General features: G+C 41.8%; 1 protein-coding gene across 13 annotated transcripts in view; it reads right to left on the minus strand.

Annotated features, from left to right (window-relative positions):
- sorbs2b (sorbin and SH3 domain containing 2b) overlaps positions 1-19,941 on the minus strand; it is a 113,195-nt gene that overhangs the window by 36,234 nt on the left and 57,020 nt on the right. For 12 of the 13 annotated variants that reach the window (XM_071411417.1, XM_071411416.1, XM_071411419.1 and 9 more), the window contains 7 exons: positions 18,964-19,136; positions 14,226-14,292; positions 11,792-11,842; positions 11,368-11,626; positions 10,702-10,816; positions 2,375-2,461; positions 1,399-1,431 (listed from right to left, as the gene is read on the minus strand). In XM_071411417.1, coding sequence (XP_071267518.1) covers positions 1,399-1,431; positions 2,375-2,461; positions 10,702-10,816; positions 11,368-11,626; positions 11,792-11,842; positions 14,226-14,292; positions 18,964-19,136 — 785 coding nt within the window. The remainder of the gene's footprint in view (positions 1-1,398; positions 1,432-2,374; positions 2,462-10,701; positions 10,817-11,367; positions 11,627-11,791; positions 11,843-14,225; positions 14,293-18,963; positions 19,137-19,941) is intronic. The other variant, XM_071411421.1, reaches the window with a different exon arrangement.

Below are 19,941 nucleotides of genomic sequence, written 5' to 3' on the forward strand. Positions count from 1 at the left end.
ACTGCTGTACCTCTACTACTGCTGTACCTCTACTACTGCTGTACCTCTACTACTGCTGTACCTCTACTACTGCTGTACCTCTACTACTGCTGTACCTCTACTACTGCTGTACCTCTACTACTGCTGTACCTCTACTACTACTACTACTGCTGTACCTCTACTACTACTACTACTACTGCTGTACCTCTACTACTACTACTGTACCTCTACTACTGCTGTACCTCTACTACTGCTGTACCTCTACTACTGCTGTACCTCTACTACTGCTGTACCTCTACTACTGCTGTACCTCTACTACTGCTGTACCTCTACTACTACTACTGCTGTACCTCTACTACTACTACTACTACTGCTGTACCTCTGCTACTGCTGTACCTCTACTACTGCTGTACCTCTACTACTGCTGTACCTCTACTACTGCTGTACCTCTACTACTACTACTACTGCTGTACCTCTACTACTACTGCTGTACCTCTACTACTGCTGTACCTCTACTACTGCTGTACCTCTACTACTGCTGTACCTCTACTACTGCTGTACCTCTACTACTGCTGTACCTCTACTACTACTACTACTACTACTGCTGTACCTCTACTACTACTACTACTACTGCTGTACCTCTACTACTACTACTACTGCTGTACCTCTACTACTACTACTACTGCTGTACCTCTACTACTACTACTACTGCTGTACCTCTACTACTGCTGTACCTCTACTACTGCTGTACCTCTACTACTGCTGTACCTCTACTACTGCTGTACCTCTACTACTGCTGTACCTCTACTACTGCTGTACCTCTACTACTGCTGTACCTCTACTACTGCTGTACCTCTACTACTACAACTATTGCTGTACCTCTACTACTACAACTATTGCTGTACCTCTACTACTACAACTATTGCTGTACCTCTACTACTACTACTATTGCTGTACCTCTACTACTACAACTATTGCTGTACCTCTACTACTGCTGTACCTCTACTACTGCTGTACCTCTACTACTGCTGTACCTCTACTACTACAACTATTGCTGTACCTCTACTACTACAACTATTGCTGTACCTCTACTACTACAACTATTGCTGTACCTCTACTACTGCTGTACCTCTACTACTGCTGTACCTCTACTACTGCTGTACCTCTACTACTGCTGTACCTCTACTACTGCTGTACCTCTACTACTGCTGTACCTCTACTACTGCTGTACCTCTACTACTGCTGTACCTCTACTACTGCTGTACCTCTACTACTACTATTGCTGTACCTCTACTACTACAACTATTGCTGTACCTCTACTACTACAACTATTGCTGTACCTCTACTACTACTACTGCTGTACCTCTCCACATAAACAGTAGGGGCTGAATAACAGGCATGCAGTGGCATGGTGATTACCTCAACTATATAATCCAGACGTTTTTTAGGAGGCTGAACCCAGAGGCAGAGGATGAGGAGATGAGAAGGAGGAAGAGGAGGCAGGGGCATCATGAGAAGGAACATGTGGAGAGAGTTACATGGTTAAAGATCACTCACACACTCAGCCGTGCACCTACACAACTCGTGTGTGTACAAAGAAATAAACATTTGTGAATGCTTGTCCAAACGTGAACACAACACACACCAAACACAGCAAAAGTAAGAAAAGGAAGGATGAATAAGCTCTATCAAGAAGCTACTGTCAAACATGCATAAGCAATCAAATTAAAATGTGTTGAAAGCTCTCAAGAGTGCTCAGGCGGTTGCTATGAGGCAGGTCCAAAGAGTATATGGCAAGCAGTCTTACACACCATAGATCATGTGATTCACTCTTGTGCTAAATGACAACATCATTGCAAACATGCGTTCCACAGTGAATTGTGCAGCCTCGACCCTACTGCTGTGAGGTCCAAACAGTCAAGCATGTAAAACAACGACAAGCCTAATCACACCACAGGTCTGTGACAACACGTCCCTAAAATGTTGGATGAACTGATTATTAAATGTTCAGTCCCCGTCAGTGGACTGACATCATCATTGTCAATTATTATATATTTTTTTGCCTATTTCAGCCAGTTATTTCTGGCCTCTCTTCAGACAGAGGTCAAGCATTTTCCTCATCAGTGGAACAAACACAACCACTGTGGTTGCGTCCCAAATGACACCCTATTCCCTGTAATGTAATATAAAGGGAATAGAGTGCCATTTGGGACACCTGTGACATGCTATTATGCTAATAGTGCACAACACGTTCATCCCACTGGGGCACACGCTTAACACAGGGCCACACATTCCCCACCATGGGGCTGCAGTGCTAGCAGCCGCAGCCAGGGGGCGATACATTAGCACCTTATGGCACTGGCTAACGGAGAGAACCACAGAGGCCCTCACTTACCGGACGTCCAAACTCCAGCTCAGCAAAGAACTTATACCAAGGCTCATCCTCTAAATCTACCTCAGTGGGGTTTGAGTTACTAGTATTCTGGATTGACAGGGTGGAGAGAAGAGAATCAAGGAACATCAACACAGAATAAGGGTGAGAATGATCCATGATAAACAGCAGAGTAAAATGGATGAAAAATGAACAGCAACATTGGGAAAACAATTGCAAAAAGGTACTAAGTAATATATAATTAGAAACAAAGTAGGCATTGGTTTCAAGCTGAAAAAGAAAGGAAATTCACATGAGCACCACAATGCCTACTTCACCCATGCTCTACCAAGGGTTGTCAGCACACAGCTTTGACCTACTACAATAGCTATGTTGGTCTATTGTACTTCAAACAATGTGTAGGCAGGTTGCTGCAAAAAAAATGTTATAAAATGTATGCACTCTACTGTAAGTCGCTCTGGATAAGAGCGTCTGCTCTTGGCCGGTAGGGATATCCTTGTCTCAGTATGTAAAAATGTAATAAAATGTATGCACTCTACTGTAAGTCGCTCTGGATAAAAGCGTCTGCTAAATGACTAAAATGTAATGTAAAAAAATGTTGCTTAGGATTTAAACCATCGTAACCAGCCGAATTCATTAATTCACAGGGTAACCTCAAGAACACACCAGCAGAGGGCAGTAAGTCACCACAACATGAACCTTGATCTATCCACAGAGCAGTACAGTAAACTTTCACTGAAAAACAGAGCCTGAATGCACTGCAGCAACACTCATTGGGAATCATCTCAGCCCTCAGAAACAAGACATTTAAAATACACTTCTTGTAAGCAATAACACAGACCCTCAGTCTGAACTGCAATGGTATTTGTCCGCAGTCTCAAGCAAGCTTTGAGGTAATATAGCTTAGGGGAGACTGGGGTTAGTTGGGGTAAAGGGTTAGTTGAGGTAAAGGGTTAGTTGAGGTAAAGGGTTTATTGGGGTAAAGAGTTTATTGGGGTAAAGAGTTTATTGGGGTAAAGAGTTAGTTGAGGTAAAGGGTTTATTGGGGTAAAGAGTTAGTTGAGGTAAAGGGTTTATTGGGGTAAAGGGTTAGTTGAGGTAAAGGGTTTATTGGGGTAAAGGGTTAGTTGAGGTAAAGGGTTAGTTGAAGTAAGGGGTTTATTGGGGTAAAGGGTTAGTTGAAGTAAGGGGTTTATTGGGGTAAAGAGTTAGTTGAGGTAAAGGGTTTATTGGGGTAAAGAGTTAGTTGAGGTAAAGGGTTTATTGGGGTAAAGAGTTAGTTGAGGTAAAGGGTTTATTGGGGTAAAGAGTTAGTTGAGGTAAAGGGTTTATTGGGGTAAAGGGTTAGTTGAGGTAAAGGGTTAGTTGAAGTAAGGGGTTTATTGGGGTAAAGGGTTAGTTGAAGTAAGGGGTTTATTGGGGTAAAGAGTTAGTTGAGGTAAAGGGTTTATTGGGGTAAAGAGTTAGTTGAGGTAAAGGGTTTATTGGGGTAAAGAGTTTATTGGGGTAAAGAGTTTATTGGGGTAAAGAGTTAGTTGAGGTAAAGGGTTTATTGGGGTAAAGAGTTAGTTGAGGTAAAGGGTTTATTGGGGTAAAGGGTTAGTTGAGGTAAAGGGTTTATTGGGGTAAAGGGTTAGTTGAGGTAAAGGGTTAGTTGAAGTAAGGGGTTTATTGGGGTAAAGGGTTAGTTGAAGTAAGGGGTTTATTGGGGTAAAGAGTTAGTTGAGGTAAAGGGTTTATTGGGGTAAAGAGTTAGTTGAGGTAAAGGGTTTATTGGGGTAAAGAGTTAGTTGAGGTAAAGGGTTTATTGGGGTAAAGAGTTAGTTGAGGTAAAGGGTTTATTGGGGTAAAGGGTTAGTTGAGGTAAAGGGTTAGTTGAAGTAAGGGGTTTATTGGGGTAAAGGGTTAGTTGAAGTAAGGGGTTTATTGGGGTAAAGAGTTAGTTGAGGTAAAGGGTTTATTGGGGTAAAGAGTTAGTTGAGGTAAAGGGTTTATTGGGGTAAAGAGTTAGTTGAGGTAAAGGATTTATTGGGGTAAAGGGTTCGTTGAGGTAAAGGGTTTATTGGGGTAAAGAGTTAGTTGAGGTCAAGGGTTTATTGGGGTAAAGGGTTAGTTGAGGTAAAGGGTTTATTGGGGGTAAAGAGTTAGTTGAGGTAAAGGATTTATTGGGGTAAAGGGTTCGTTGAGGTAAAGGTTAGTTGAAGTAAGGGGTTTATTGGGGTAAAGAGTTAGTTGAGGTAAAGGGTTTATTGGGGTAAAGAGTTAGTTGAGGTCAAGGGTTTATTGGGGTAAAGAGTTAGTTGAGGTCAAGGGTTTATTGGGGTAAAGGGTTAGTTGAGGTAAAGGGTTTATTGGGGGTAAAGAGTTAGTTGAGGTAAAGGGTTTATTGGGGTAAAGAGTTAGTTGAGGTAAAGGATTTATTGGGGTAAAGGGTTCGATGAGGTAAAGGGTTAGTTGAAGTAAAGGGTTTATTGGGGTAAAGAGTTAGTTGAGGTAAAGGATTTATTGGGGTAAAGGGTTCGTTGAGGTAAAGGGTTTATTGGGGTAAAGAGTTAGTTGAGGTCAAGGGTTTATTGGGGTAAAGGGTTAGTTGAGGAAAAGGGTTTATTGGGGGTAAAGAGTTAGTTGAGGTAAAGGATTTATTGGGGTAAAGGGTTCGTTGAGGTAAAGGTTAGTTGAAGTAAGGGGTTTACAGTAATCCCTCGTTTATCGCGGGGGTTACGTTCCGAAAATGACCCGCGATAAGTGAAATCCGCGAAATAGAAAACTTTTTTTTTTTTTTACAATTAGCAACTATTACATGTATACAAATACAGTGACTCACGTGTAGGCCGTTTCGTCGACATTATGGGTTTAGGAGATGTTCGAAATTACAAGATAATTTGGCCAACTTAATGTAAATTTGCCAAGCTGTTTTATGTACGTACACATAACTGCACGAGACGACAAAATGATAGCACAATTCGTAGCATGTTTTGATACAAGAAGCGGGAGTGAGTTTTTAGCGAATCAGAATGCAGAGCACAATGCACCAAAAAAAAAAAAAAAATGCATTATGAAAATCCGCGAAATAGCGAATCCGCGATAAGTGAACCGCGAAGTGGCGAGGGATCACTGTATTGGGGTAAAGAGTTAGTTGAGGTAAAGGGTTTATTGGGGTAAAGAGTTAGTTGAGGTCAAGGGTTTATTGGGGTAAAGAGTTAGTTGAGGTCAAGGGTTTATTGGGGTAAAGAGTTAGTTGAGGTCAAGGGTTTATTGGGGTAAAGGGTTAGTTGAGGTAAAGGGTTTATTGGGGGTAAAGAGTTAGTTGAGGTAAAGGGTTTATTGGGGTAAAGAGTTAGTTGAGGTAAAGGATTTATTGGGGTAAAGGGTTCGATGAGGTAAAGGGTTAGTTGAAGTAAAGGGTTTATTGGGGTAAAGAGTTAGTTGAGGTAAAGGGTTTATTGGGATAAAGAGTTAGTTGAGGTAAAGGGTTTATTGGGATAAAGAGTTCGTTGAGGTAAAGGATTTATTGGGGTAAAGGGTTCGTTGAGGTAAAGGGTTTATTGGGGTAAAGGGTTCGTTGAGGTAAAGGGTTAGTTGAGGTAAAGGGTTTATTGGGGTAAAGAGTTAGTTGAGGTCAAGGGTTTATTGGGGTAAAGGGTTAGTTGAGGTAAAGAGTTTATTGGGGTAAAGAGTTAGTTGAGGTCAAGGGTTTATTGGGGTAAAGGGTTAGTTGAGTTAAAGGGTTTATTGGGGTAAAGAGTTAGTTGAGGTAAAGGGTTTATTGGGGTAAAGAGTTAGTTGAGGTAAAGGATTTATTGGGGTAAAGGGTTCGTTGAGGTAAAGGGTTTATTGGGGTAAAGAGTTAGTTGAGGTCAAGGGTTTATTGGGGTAAAGGGTTAGTTGAGGTAAAGGGTTTATTGGGGGTAAAGAGTTAGTTGAGGTAAAGGATTTATTGGGGTAAAGGGTTCGTTGAGGTAAAGGTTAGTTGAAGTAAGGGGTTTATTGGGGTAAAGAGTTAGTTGAGGTAAAGGGTTTATTGGGGTAAAGAGTTAGTTGAGGTCAAGGGTTTATTGTGGTAAAGAGTTAGTTGAGGTCAAGGGTTTATTGGGGTAAAGAGTTAGTTGAGGTCAAGGGTTTATTGGGGTAAAGGGTTAGTTGAGGTAAAGGGTTTATTGGGGGTAAAGAGTTAGTTGAGGTAAAGGGTTTATTGGGGTAAAGAGTTAGTTGAGGTAAAGGATTTATTGGGGTAAAGGGTTCGATGAGGTAAAGGGTTAGTTGAAGTAAAGGGTTTATTGGGGTAAAGAGTTAGTTGAGGTAAAGGGTTTATTGGGATAAAGAGTTAGTTGAGGTAAAGGGTTTATTGGGATAAAGAGTTCGTTGAGGTAAAGGATTTATTGGGGTAAAGGGTTCGTTGAGGTAAAGGGTTTATTGGGGTAAAGGGTTCGTTGAGGTAAAGGGTTAGTTGAGGTAAAGGGTTTATTGGGGTAAAGAGTTAGTTGAGGTCAAGGGTTTATTGGGGTAAAGGGTTAGTTGAGGTAAAGGGTTTATTGGGGTAAAGAGTTAGTTGAGGTCAAGGGTTTATTGGGGTAAAGGGTTAGTTGAGTTAAAGGGTTTATTGGGGTAAAGAGTTAGTTGAGGTCAAGGGTTTATTGGGGTAAAGGGTTAGTTGAGGTAAAGGGTTTATTGGGGTAAAGAGTTAGTTGAGGTAAAGGGTTTATTGGGGTAAAGAGTTGGTTGAGGTAAATGGTTTATATGGGTAAAGGGTTCGTTGAGGTAAAGGGTTAGTTGAGCCACCCTTGTTTCTAGGAATACAAAATCAATAATTTGACCAAATACTTAGGAAGAGATCATCATTTCATGGAGTCTGTGAAGGAAAAAACCACATGGAAAAAGTGGAAAGCAAGTTAGGTCCAAAAACCTGATTTTGATCAAGTCAACTGAATTTATTGTGTTAAGAGGTTTCATGATGCTTGTATCTAAACCAATGTAGGTAGTTTTAAGATTGTTCTATACATCAGTTGGGGTCTCTATAAGCTTCAATATGAGGTCCTAAACCTAGCATGAAAGTGCAGCTTGTAGCTTTGTGGGCTATTATAGTCAAAATGTTTGCTTTGGGGTAAGTTGAGCCAACGGCAAATTGAGCAAATTGAAGGGTTTTCTTCCCATGCGTAATGCAAGGCATTATCGCTGGGATATTTAAAAATATATATTTCACCTTTATTTATACAGGTAAGTCAATTAAGAACATATTCTTATTTACAATAACGACCTGGCTATGAGGTAATGACAGGGCCTGGCCTATGTTTTAAAGTGTTGAAAGTACAAAGTGTTTGTTCGGTGTTAAGCCTTTGTTAATAAACAATGCTTAAAATTATTAACAGACGAAAACAGTGATTGTGAATGTGCTGAATTGTGTTTGGGAAATAAAGACAGATATGTTTTAAAAAAGGTAGTGGTAATATTTAATTCAGTAGAGAAATGTGTAGGCAGCTTAACTTACCCTGTCCTGCGGCTCAACCTACCCCATACCCGGGTAAGTTATGCCTTCAGTAGAGAGATGTGTAGGCAGCTTAACTTACCCTGTCCTGCGGCTCAACCTACCCCATACCCGGGTAAGTTATGCCTTCAGTAGAGAGATGTGTAGGCAGCTTAACTTACCCTGTCCTGCGGCTCAACCTACCCCATACCCGGGTAAGTTATGCCTTCAGTAGAAAAATGTGTAGGCAGCTTAACTTACCCTGTCCTGCGGCTCAACCTACCCCAGACCCGGGTAAGTTATGCCTTCAGTAGAGAAATGTGTAGGCAGCTTAACTTACCCTGTCCTGCGGCTCAACCTACCCCATACCCGGGTAAGTTATGCCTTCAGTAGAGAAATGTGTAGGCAGCTTAACTTACCCTGTCCTGCGGCTCAACCTACCCCATACCCGGGTAAGTTATGCCTTCAGTAGAGAGATGTGTAGGCAGCTTAACTTACCCTGTCCTGCGGCTCAACCTACCCCATACCCGGGTAAGTTATGCCTTCAGTAGAGAGATGTGTAGGCAGCTTAACTTACCCTGTCCTGCGGCTCAACCTACCCCATACCCGGGTAAGTTATGCCTTCAGTAGAGAGATGTGTAGGCAGCTTAACTTACCCTGTCCTGCGGCTCAACCTACCCCATACCCGGGTAAGTTATGCCTTCAGTAGAGAGATGTGTAGGCAGCTTAACTTACCCTGTCCTGCGGCTCAACCTACCCCATACCCGGGTAAGTTATGCCTTCAGTAGAGAGATGTGTAGGCAGCTTAACTTACCCTGTCCTGCGGCTCAACCTACCCCATACCCGGGTAAGTTATGCCTTCAGTAGAAAAATGTGTAGGCAGCTTAACTTACCCTGTCCTGCGGCTCAACCTACCCCATACCCGGGTAAGTTATGCCTTCAGTAGAGAAATGTGTAGGCAGCTTAACTTACCCTGTCCTGCGGCTCAACCTACCCCATACCCGGGTAAGTTATGCCTTCAGTAGAGAAATGTGTAGGCAGCTTAACTTACCCTGTCCTGCGGCTCAACCTACCCCATACCCGGGTAAGTTATGCCTTCAGTAGAGAGATGTGTAGGCAGCTTAACTTACCCTGTCCTGCGGCTCAACCTACCCCATACCCGGGTAAGTTATGCCTTCAGTAGAGAGATGTGTAGGCAGCTTAACTTACCCTGTCCTGCGGCTCAACCTACCCCATACCCGGGTAAGTTATGCCTTCAGTAGAGAGATGTGTAGGCAGCTTAACTTACCCTGTCCTGCGGCTCAACCTACCCAATACCCGGGTAAGTTATGCCTTCAGTAGAGAGATGTGTAGGCAGCTTAACTTACCCTGTCCTGCGGCTCAACCTACCCAATACCCGGGTAAGTTATGCCTTCAGTAGAGAGATGTGTAGGCAGCTTAACTTACCCTGTCCTGCGGCTCAACCTACCCCATACCCGGGTAAGTTATGCCTTCAGTAGAGAGATGTGTAGGCAGCTTAACTTACCCTGTCCTGCGGCTCAACCTACCCCATACCCGGGTAAGTTATGCCTTCAGTAGAGAGATGTGTAGGCAGCTTAACTTACCCTGTCCTGCGGCTCAACCTACCCCATACCCGGGTAAGTTATGCCTTCAGTAGAGAAATGTGTAGGCAGCTTAACTTACCCTGTCCTGCGGCTCAACCTACCCCATACCCGGGTAAGTTATGCCTTCAGTAGAGAAATGTGTAGGCAGCTTAACTTACCCTGTCCTGCGGCTCAACCTACCCCATACCCGGGTAAGTTATGCCTTCAGTAGAGAAATGTGTAGGCAGCTTAACTTACCCTGTCCTGCGGCTCAACCTACCCCATACCCGGGTAAGTTATGCCAAGAGACCACTTTTATTGGACAACCTATGTTTTAAAAACTGTAATGTTTACATGAATTCTGAATTATTTCCAAGGATAGACAACATCCTGAAATATATGTAGATATCATTGTTGGAAATAATATTATATCTCCCTTGACGGAGTGATGCTGAATGTAACAAATGGCTAAACTTACCCCACTCTCCCCTACTGGAAAGAGGAAAACAGTAAATACCTTTGGTAGTCTAATTACACTGCCACTGAAAATAATTACTGCCACAAAATAAACTATGTGCCTGTTCCACGTAAGTGGCTCAGAACAATGGTGCATTTCAAACCACTCAGCTAATGAGATGAACCCTGCAGGGCACATGGTCTGCTGCTGAAACAGTCCACTGCTAATTACCTGCTAGGAGGAGTGATATCAACAAAGGTCATTTAGGAGAGTTCAAATGTCATCCCAGCAAAACAGGAGCATTCCCTAAACATTAGCTAAGATTCCCATTCATTTCTAGTTAGGATTTTATCTAACATTAGGATGACAACATCCCAAAAACATTAAAATAATTGATTATGTTAGAGGTTTCATGATGATTGTATCTAAACCAACATAGGTAGTTTTAAGATTGTTCCATACATCAGTTGAGGTCTGTATACACTGAAATAATGTTTTTTTTATAACACTTTTTTATAATATGTTTTGAATTAAATATCCTTGGAATGTTCTCCTAACTTTCACTAAAATGTTGTACACAACATCTGTAACAACCATCACAGAACACTCCCCAAACGTTTCCAGGTAAAGAACAGACAAAATTTGTTATGGAAACGTTCTTGCAACATCAGCCAAATGTTTTATTCAAACATTATATAAATCATCAGCACAACTAGACAATATTTGTGTTATGAGAACATTTACAGCAACCTACCGAATGTTCTGGGAACTTTCACAGAACCAATTTCGGTTTGCTGGGATTAGTTTAGTGGCGAGTGACTGGTCTTACCTGTCTCTCCTGCTCCAAAATTGAGGATTTCCCAGGTTCATAGTCGAAGATGCTCCGAGGTTCTGCACGATATTTCCTGGTGTCCACCTTTCTGTCAGGGGGTCCATATTGGTTTCTTGTTAGAGGATACAGAGACATGTTATTATTCAGTGGCCCACTTGTTCCAAAAGTTACCATGCCAAATAATTTCAATTAGTGTATTTTACCCCCTTTTTCTCCCAATTTCAATCTTGTCTCATCGCTGCAACTCTCCAACAGGCTAGGGAGAAGCGAAGGTCGAGTCATGCGTCCTCCGAAACATGACCCGCCAAACCACACTCCTTAACCAGGAAGCAAGCCGCACCAATGTGTCAGAGGAAACACCGCTCAACTGGCGACCGAAGTCAGCCTGCAGGCGTCCGGCCTGCCACAAGGAGTCGCTAGAGCGTGATGAGCCAAGTAAAGCCCCCCCGGCCAAACCCTCCCCGGCCAAACCCTCCCCTAAACTGGACAACGCTGGGCCAATTGTGCGCTGCCCTATGGGACTCCCGGTCACGGCCGGTTGTGACATTGCCTGGGATCGAACCCGGGTCTGTAGTGACGCCTCAAGCACTGCGATGCAGTACCTTAGATCGCTGCGCCACTCGGGAGGCCCTTGAAAGGAATTTTTAAATAATTTTGTCTTACTTGTCTACCGTGCCTCTGTCTATTGTGCCTCTGTCCCTCTCGCGCTCCCTTTCTCGAACATGTGCCGATGAGAGTATGGGAGGGGGTGTGGGGGGCATGGGTGAGGGCGAGGTTAAGGAATTTGTGTTCCTGAAGACATTGCACGTGCCGTTGTCAGACACACTCTTGGTCATTGGCCGGTACGTGTGGGTCTGGGGCGGAGCATGGGTCTGCAATGACTTGGCTGGCCGATAGTCTGGGGCTGAGCGATGATGGCTATCTGTAATAACAACAGATGCGTGTGACAGATGCATCCAACAGATGCAATCCAGAATGTAGGCATGAATTCAAAGGTGAAATTTGTATGACATATGTATCTCTATCATATTCCAGGCACTCAGCACACAGACTTATGATTCATGTGATGAAATGATACATTTCTTACCGGTATTCATTACTGTGTGGGTGGTATTATATGGGTCCATATTTTCATTTTCTGTGATAAACACCAAAGTAGGATGATTAGCAGTGCACTCCAACTCATCGTGTAAAAGCAATGAATGTTTAGTTTGTTTTCATACAGTGATGAATTTCTTAAGCTATTCTCTTTGTAAGACAATTCGACATGTAGTCAAAGATAATGGTAACACCATCTATGTGTAATGCATTATGAATATATTAAAAGGAATTATCATATTTGTATAGGCTGCTATAAGGAGCCAATGACTGCTCATAACACATCTTCAAATGCAATATGGGTATTACAAAAGGCACCACCAATGCGGTGTGTGCAGGTGTTGCTGAAATAATGAAAAAAAATATGAAGCATATGGTTGTATGTCATTGTTGTCAATGTGTGTGACCCCTGACCTGTGTAATCCCTGTGGGGTCAGTACTAGCTGGCTCACATTATGCAGGAACTGCACTGTCAGATTCCCAGTAATGACATTTCTCTAAGCTGCAGACTGCTGAGCAAAGCTGCTCTATTGTCAAATCGTCAGCTGTTGTCATCTCTCTCCCTCCCCCCCTCTCTCTCTATGTATGTATGTATGTACAGTGGGGCAAAAAAGTATTTAGTCAGCCACCAATTGTGCAAGTTCTCTCACTTAAAAAGATGAGAGAGGCCTGTAATTTTCATCATAGGTACACTTCAACTATGACAGACAAAATGAGAAAAAAAAATCCAGAAAATCACATTGTAGGATTTTTAATGAATTTATTTGCAAACTATGGTGGAAAATAAGTATTTGGTCAATAACAAAAGTTTCTCAATACTTTGTTATATACCCTTTGTTGGCAATGACAGAGGTCAAACGTTTTCTGTAAGTCTTCACAAGGTTTTCACACACTGTTGCTGGTATTTTGGCCCATTCCTCCATGCAGATCTCCTCTAGAGCAGTAATGTTTTGGGGCTGTTGCTGGGCAACACTGACTTTCAACTCCCTCCAAAGATTTTCTATGGGGTTGAGATCTGGAGACTGGCTAGGCCACTCCAGGACCTTGAAATGCTTCTTACGAAGCCACTCCTTCGTTGCCCGGGCGGTGTGTTTGGGATCATTGTCATGCTGAAAGATCCAGCCACGTTTCATCTTCAATGCCCTTGCTGATGGAAGGAGGTTTTCACTCAAAATCTCACGATACATGGCCCCATTCATTCTTTCCTTTACACGGATCAGTCGTCCTGGTCCCTTTGCAGAAAAACAGCCCCAAAGCATGATGTTTCCACCCCCATGCTTCACAGTAGGTATGGTGTTCTTTGGATGCAACTCAGCATTCTTTGTCCTCCAAACACGACGAGTTGAGTTTTTACCAAAAAGTTATATTTTGGTTTCATCTGACCATATGACATTCTCCCAATCTTCTTCTGGATCATCCAAATGCTCTCTAGCAAACTTCAGACGGGCCTGGACATGTACTGGCTTAAGCAGGGGGACACGTCTGGCACTGCAGGATTTGAGTCCCTGGCGGCGTAGTGTGTTACTGATGGTAGGCTTTGTTACTTTGGTCCCAGCTCTCTGCAGGTCATTCACTAGGTCCCCCCGTGTGGTTCTGGGATTTTTGCTCACCGTTCTTGTGATCATTTTGACCCCACGGGGTGAGATCTTGCGTGGAGCCCCAGATCGAGGGAGATTATCAGTGGTCTTGTATGTCTTCCATTTCCTAATAATTGCTCCCACAGTTGATTTCTTCAAACCAAGCTGCTTACCTATTGCAGATTCAGTCTTCCCAGCCTGGTGCAGGTCTACAATTTTGTTTCTGGTGTCCTTTGACAGCTCTTTGGTCTTGGCCATAGTGGAGTTTGGAGTGTGACTGTGTGAGGTTGTGGACAGGTGTCTTTTATACTGATAACAAGTTCAAACAGGTGCCATTAATACAGGTAACGAGTGGAGGACAGAGGAGCCTCTTAAAGAAGAAGTTACAGGTCTGTGAGAGCCAGAAATCTTGCTTGTTTGTAGGTAACCAAATACTTATTTTCCACCATAATTTGCAAATAAATTCATAAAAAATCCTACAATGTGATTTTCTGGATTTTTTTTCTTCTCATTTTGTCTGTCATAGTTGAAGTGTACCTATGATGAAAATTACAGGCCTCTCTCATCTTTTTAAGTGGGAGAACTTGCACAATTGGTGGCTGACTAAATACTTTTTTGCCCCACTGTATGTATGTATGTATGTATGTATGTATGTATGTATGTATGTATGTATGTATGTATGTATGTATGCATGTATGCATGTATGCATGTAGTTCAATGTAGGCCAATGTCACTGTAGCACTATAACTATCCCATTTAGAATCCCTTCTCCTCAGGGACTGGCCAAGTGGAGAGATGGATAAGGTGGAAATACATCCTGACGTTAATATGGAAATTAGCTCTTACCTGGTTTGTGTACCACGTGAATCTGCTTGAACATGGACTTATACCAGTCCTTTGGTCTGTCCACGGTCTTTAAGAAAAACATACAACAAAATCATAATCCCCCACTGGACCATTTGACCAAAAATAACACCCACAAAACACAGTAGTGAGATGTGGACACATAGAGACATCCACAGTATTAGTATACATATCAATGTATTAGATCAGGTTACCATTACACAATGAGATATAGGATGTGTTCCAAATGTCACCCTATTCCCTCTACTACAGGGCCCCGGTCAAAAGTAGTGCACTATGAAAGGAATAGGATACAATTTGGGACGTATACAAAGTGATTGTTTGCAGGCTGGCCAATGAATCTGACCTCAGTTGGCATGCTTTTTCCCAGGGTTTCTTAAAACACACCAGGGACAGAAAATCTATTTCTCCTCCCACAATACAGTCCTGGGACGGCCAGGCCTGGCCCAGATGGCCTGCATTGATTGGAGATTAGGAACAGAGTCATGATTTATAGGGCCCAGCCACTTACCTGTACGCTATAACATTTTACCTTTTGAGTTTTACACCAACATAAGCCTCTATTCATCTATGCAAAAATCTCTCTGGTGGTGGTAGAGAACCAAAGCTACACTGTAGCTCAGAAGATAGCTTTTTTCCTGAAATATCCTTAACCACAAACTGACAGAGAAGTCCTTATGGATTATCAATAGATAACAAGCTATAAGCCCAAAGCACTAAGCTCCCTCTTGGTAGTCTAGTCTAATTTAGCAGCATAATACACCCTACATCATGACAATGCAGAAAAACGCATACAAATAAATTCAGTATACAGGGTTCATACAGACAGTGGGAAGTACTTTTTCAAGTACTAATGTATATTTTCAAGGACCATCAATTTGCTATAGTTCCTATTATGCAATTGTTTCTAGTCGCCACCAGTGGGCAGTATATCGCCACAACCTCATGAAAAAAACCAACTACTTACTATTCATCACTACCTCACAAGTTCTACTCAATAATATGTGTTTCACTACTTATTTACTACATACATGAGTGGTAAGTCAGGACCGATGATGTTGACTGATTTCTTTATAAGAACCGTAACTCAGTAAATCTTGGAAATTGTTGTATGTTTTTGTTCAGAGTAAATAATAATATTAAATTGTTTTTATATTGAAATTGTCTTCATATTTCACAAAATTTTTGGTCCCACAGGCTGTCCCAACACATAATGACATGAAAGTGAATTCCGACAGAGTAAAAGGCCCTTAGTTGATTCTAAAATGTTGTATTCTATACCCATTTGAAGAGAAACAAGTTATTAATGTGTTTGATAAGATTAAAGACTCTCTCAGGGGACCCTATTTACATTTTAGGGGACCCCACATCAGTCTCGGACCCCAAGTTTGGGAACCACTGTACTACTAACCTCTCTCCCTGCTTGCTTCAATGCTTCACCTCTCTGTGTATCTCCTTAGCCTCTTTCATTGCAGCCTGACTCACCACTGTCTATCTCACTACTCTCTATAAAGAAAAGGTATTTTGTTATGAGAACTCTTTTGATTATAGCTACCTTAATTTCAGTCAATTGCTCCTGCTCAGGTCTGCTGAGGTCAGATTCCGTTCAACGTTAGCTTCTAACTTCATCCTTCTAGCCACTTAGTTATAGCTAGCTACCTGGCTAATAGCCAGAGCCCTTGAGCTATCTAGCTAGCTAGACATCTGACTGAAATATCAGTGACTATTTACCGGTTGTACACTCATTCTCCGAGAGTCGGGGGGGGGGTTGTTTGGAGGATGTCTGTTGACACGGCAGGAGTCGAGGGATGTTAAAAGAATTCCCATTGTCAGCGGCGTCTCTCTGCTACTTTCCACTATAGGTTTGGATTGAGGTAGTTCGTTTCACCTCTCGGTCTATGTCGTGTGCGGAGTTTCCCATTGGACAGAGTGGCGAATGAATGCGCTGCTAACAAGGCAAATCCGGGGGAGCAGGCGAACATAATGAGCATACATTAATCATTCATGATTCCACTCGTTCGCAGAGGTAGGCGCAATTAGAACTCAGGTCAAGAAGCCTTCTGAGCGTTGATCAACGATTAGAACTCAGGTCAAGAAGCCTTCTGAGCATTGATCAACGATTAGAACTCAGATTAAGAAGCCTTCTGAGCATTGATCAACGATTAGAACTCAGGTCAAGAAGCCTTCTGAGCGTTGATCAACTATTAGAACTCAGATCAAGAAGCCTTCTGAGCATTGATCAACGATTAGAACTCAGATCAAGAAGCCTTCTGAGCATTGATCAACGATTAGAACTCAGATTAAGAAGCCTTCTGAGCATTGATCAACGATTAGAACTCAGATTAAGAAGCCTTCTGAGCGTTGAGCAATAATAATAATAATAATAAGTGAGTAAATTATAATTAACAAAATAAAAAGGTGCGTAAATGCTATTTCACAAATAAAAAGGTGTGTTTATCCTCCACTACATCCCAGGCTGGGTCTGGCAAAACCCATTCATAAACATCAATATTATGCCAGGCAGGCTTGTATCTACATTTGCCTGGCATTTTAGCTATCGATGTGATGTTTGGTGGCGCCTAATCAGTCAGTTCTGTACCTGCCTGGCTGAGTGGCAGTGTGGGTGGAATGAGCGAGCTCCCCTGACAAACACAGCACAAAAAACGTGAGGAAATAAAACTCTGTAGTCTGCCTGGAAATGTATTGGCAAGACCAATACATTTTTGTAATGTTTTTCATATTAACATATTTGATCATTTTCTGTTCTCCTCTTATTTGAATTCAAGTACTTTTCAAGTATCAACTTGAGAAAACGTCTGATTTTCAAGGTATTCCAGTACTTGAATTGCAGAGTGCCAAATTCAAGTACTTTAAGCACCTCAAGTACCTTGTGAACCCTGGTATGAAATAGAGGTAAGCCCTATGCTCCAGTATAGTAGCAGTATACTCTGTGTGTCCCAAATGGCACCATATTCCCTATATACCCTATTCCCTGTATATCCTATATGCCCATTGCCTATATGGCCTTCTTCCCTATATGGCCTATTCCCTATTTAGCATATTCTCTATATAGCCTATTCCCTATATATCCTATCCCCTATATAGCCTATTCCCTATATAGCCTAGTCCCTATTTAGCCTATTTAGCAGATTCCCTATATATCCTATTCAATATATATCCTATCCCCTATATAGCCTATTCCCTATATATCATATTCCCTATATTGCCTATTCCCTATATAGCCTATTCCCTATACATCCTATTCCTTATATATCCTATATAGCCTATTACCTATATAGCCTATTCCCTATATAGCATATTACCTATATATCCTATTCCCTATATAGCCTATTACCTATATATCATATTCCCTAGATAGCCTATTACCTATATAGCCTATTCCCTATATATCCTATTCCCTATATAGCCTACTACCTATATATCCTATTACCTATATATCCTATTCCCTATATAGCCTATTACCTATACATCCTATTCCTTATATATCCTATTCCATATATATCATATATAGCCTATTTCCTATACATCCTATTCCTTATATATCCTATATCATATATAGCCTATTACCTATATATCCTATTACCTATATAACATATTCCCTATATATCATATATAGCCTATTACCTATATAGCCTATTCCCTATATAGCTTATTTCCTACTTAACCTATTCCCTATTTAACTTATTCCCTATATATCCTATTCCCTATATAGCCTATTCCCTATATATCCTATTCCCTATATAGCCTATTCCCTATATAGCCTATTCCCTATATATCCTATTCCCTATATAGACTATTCCCTATATAGACTATTCCCTATTTAACCTATTACCTATATAGCCTATTCGCTATATATCCTATTCCCTATATATCCTATTCGCTATATATCCTATTCCCTATATATCCTATTCCCTATATATCCTATTCCCTATATAGACTATTCCCTATTTAACCTATTTCCTATATATCCTATTCTCTATATAGCCTATTCGCTATATATCCTATTCCCTATATAGACTATTCCCTATTTAACCTATTTCCTATATATCCTATTCTCTATATAGCCTATTCCCTATATATCCTATTCCCTATATAGCCTATTCCCTATATATCCTATTCCCTATATATCCTATTCCCTATATAGACTATTCCCTATTTAACCTATATATCCTATTACCTATATAGACTATTCTCTATTTAACCTATTTCATATTCCCTATATATCCTATTCCCTATATAGACTATTCCCTATTTAACCTATTTCCTATATATCCTATTCCCTATATATCCTATTTCCTATATAGACTATTCCCTATTTATCCTATTTCCTATATATCCTATTCCCTATTTAACCTATTTCCTATATATCATATTCCCTATTTAACCTATTTCCTATATATCCTATTCCCTATATATCCTATTCCCTATTTATCCTATTTCCTATATATCCTATTCCCTATTTAACCTATATATCCTATTCCCTATTTAACCTATTTCCTATATATCCTATTCCCTATTTAACCTATTCCCTATTTAACCTATTTCCTATATATCCTATTCCCTATATATCCTATTCCCTATATAGACTATTCCCTATTTAACCTATTTCCTATATATCCTATTCCCTATATATCCTATTCTCTATATATCCTATTCTCTATATAGGGTTCCATTTAGGACACAGTCTTTGTCAACTCACCGTTCTGATGGCGATGGGGATGCCAGACTCATCCACAGGGCCGATGCCTGCGTGGTGAGGGGCTTTCCCCCCCTCGCCTCCCCTTGGGGCTCCTGGTACCTCCTGGTACTCCTCCTCTGCTGGGGTGGCGGGGGGCGGGCGGCTCATACGGGGGTAGCCTGGGGAGCGGACCTCTGCCAGACAGGAGAGCCATGGGGAAGGAGAGAGACGGTGAGGAGGAGGGAGGAGTGGGAAAGAAGAGACAAACCACGCCTACTGTACACTATTGCAGACCAGGTCACCTCACAGACAGACAGGGTCCCAGAGAGCGAGGTTGGTAAACAGTAAACACTGGTGAGTAAAGGTAAACCAACAACTCTCTGGTAAAGGTAAACCTCCTCTCCACACACACAGAGGAAAACACATATCTTATTTCTTCTCGGACCTATAGTGATTAGAAACATGCTGAACTAGATCCTTCCCAGGAGACTATAATAGTGAAGAGAGAAAGAAAGATAGGACAAAAACAAGAGAGAGCCTGGTCTCAACCACTCTAATCCCCTCCCTCAGATTAGAGCTTTAATCTGCGTCACTTGGCCACTGGGATTTCAGAGATCACTGGACGCAGACGAAGGAGCACACACCACCTCTCTTCTCTCTTCCCCCTCGCTCTCTACCTCATACTAGACACTCCAGCTAGCGTCGGGCTGTGATTCTTCTCTAGTTAGAGCTCTATTAGTGCATGGGAGCGCTAGCAGGACTGACACACTCAGTTAGCAATGGGAGTGAGTGAGAGGCTGTAAACTTACTAGCGCCTGCACAGGCTACACTCTGCTGCACTGTCGACTGAAGCTCTTCTGCCAAGGGGCAAATGACCTTGGAGAGTTAATTTGAGAGTGTGTGTGTCTGTGTGTATGTGTGTCTGTGTGTGTCTAAGTCGATCACTGATTTACAGCAGGTTTCAAGAAGGGAAGTAAACTGATAGAGCTATCAAGCAGT

The sequence above is a fragment of the Salvelinus alpinus genome, chromosome 7, assembly GCF_045679555.1.
Source record: "Salvelinus alpinus chromosome 7, SLU_Salpinus.1, whole genome shotgun sequence".
NCBI classification, from domain to species: Eukaryota; Metazoa; Chordata; class Actinopteri; order Salmoniformes; family Salmonidae; genus Salvelinus; species Salvelinus alpinus.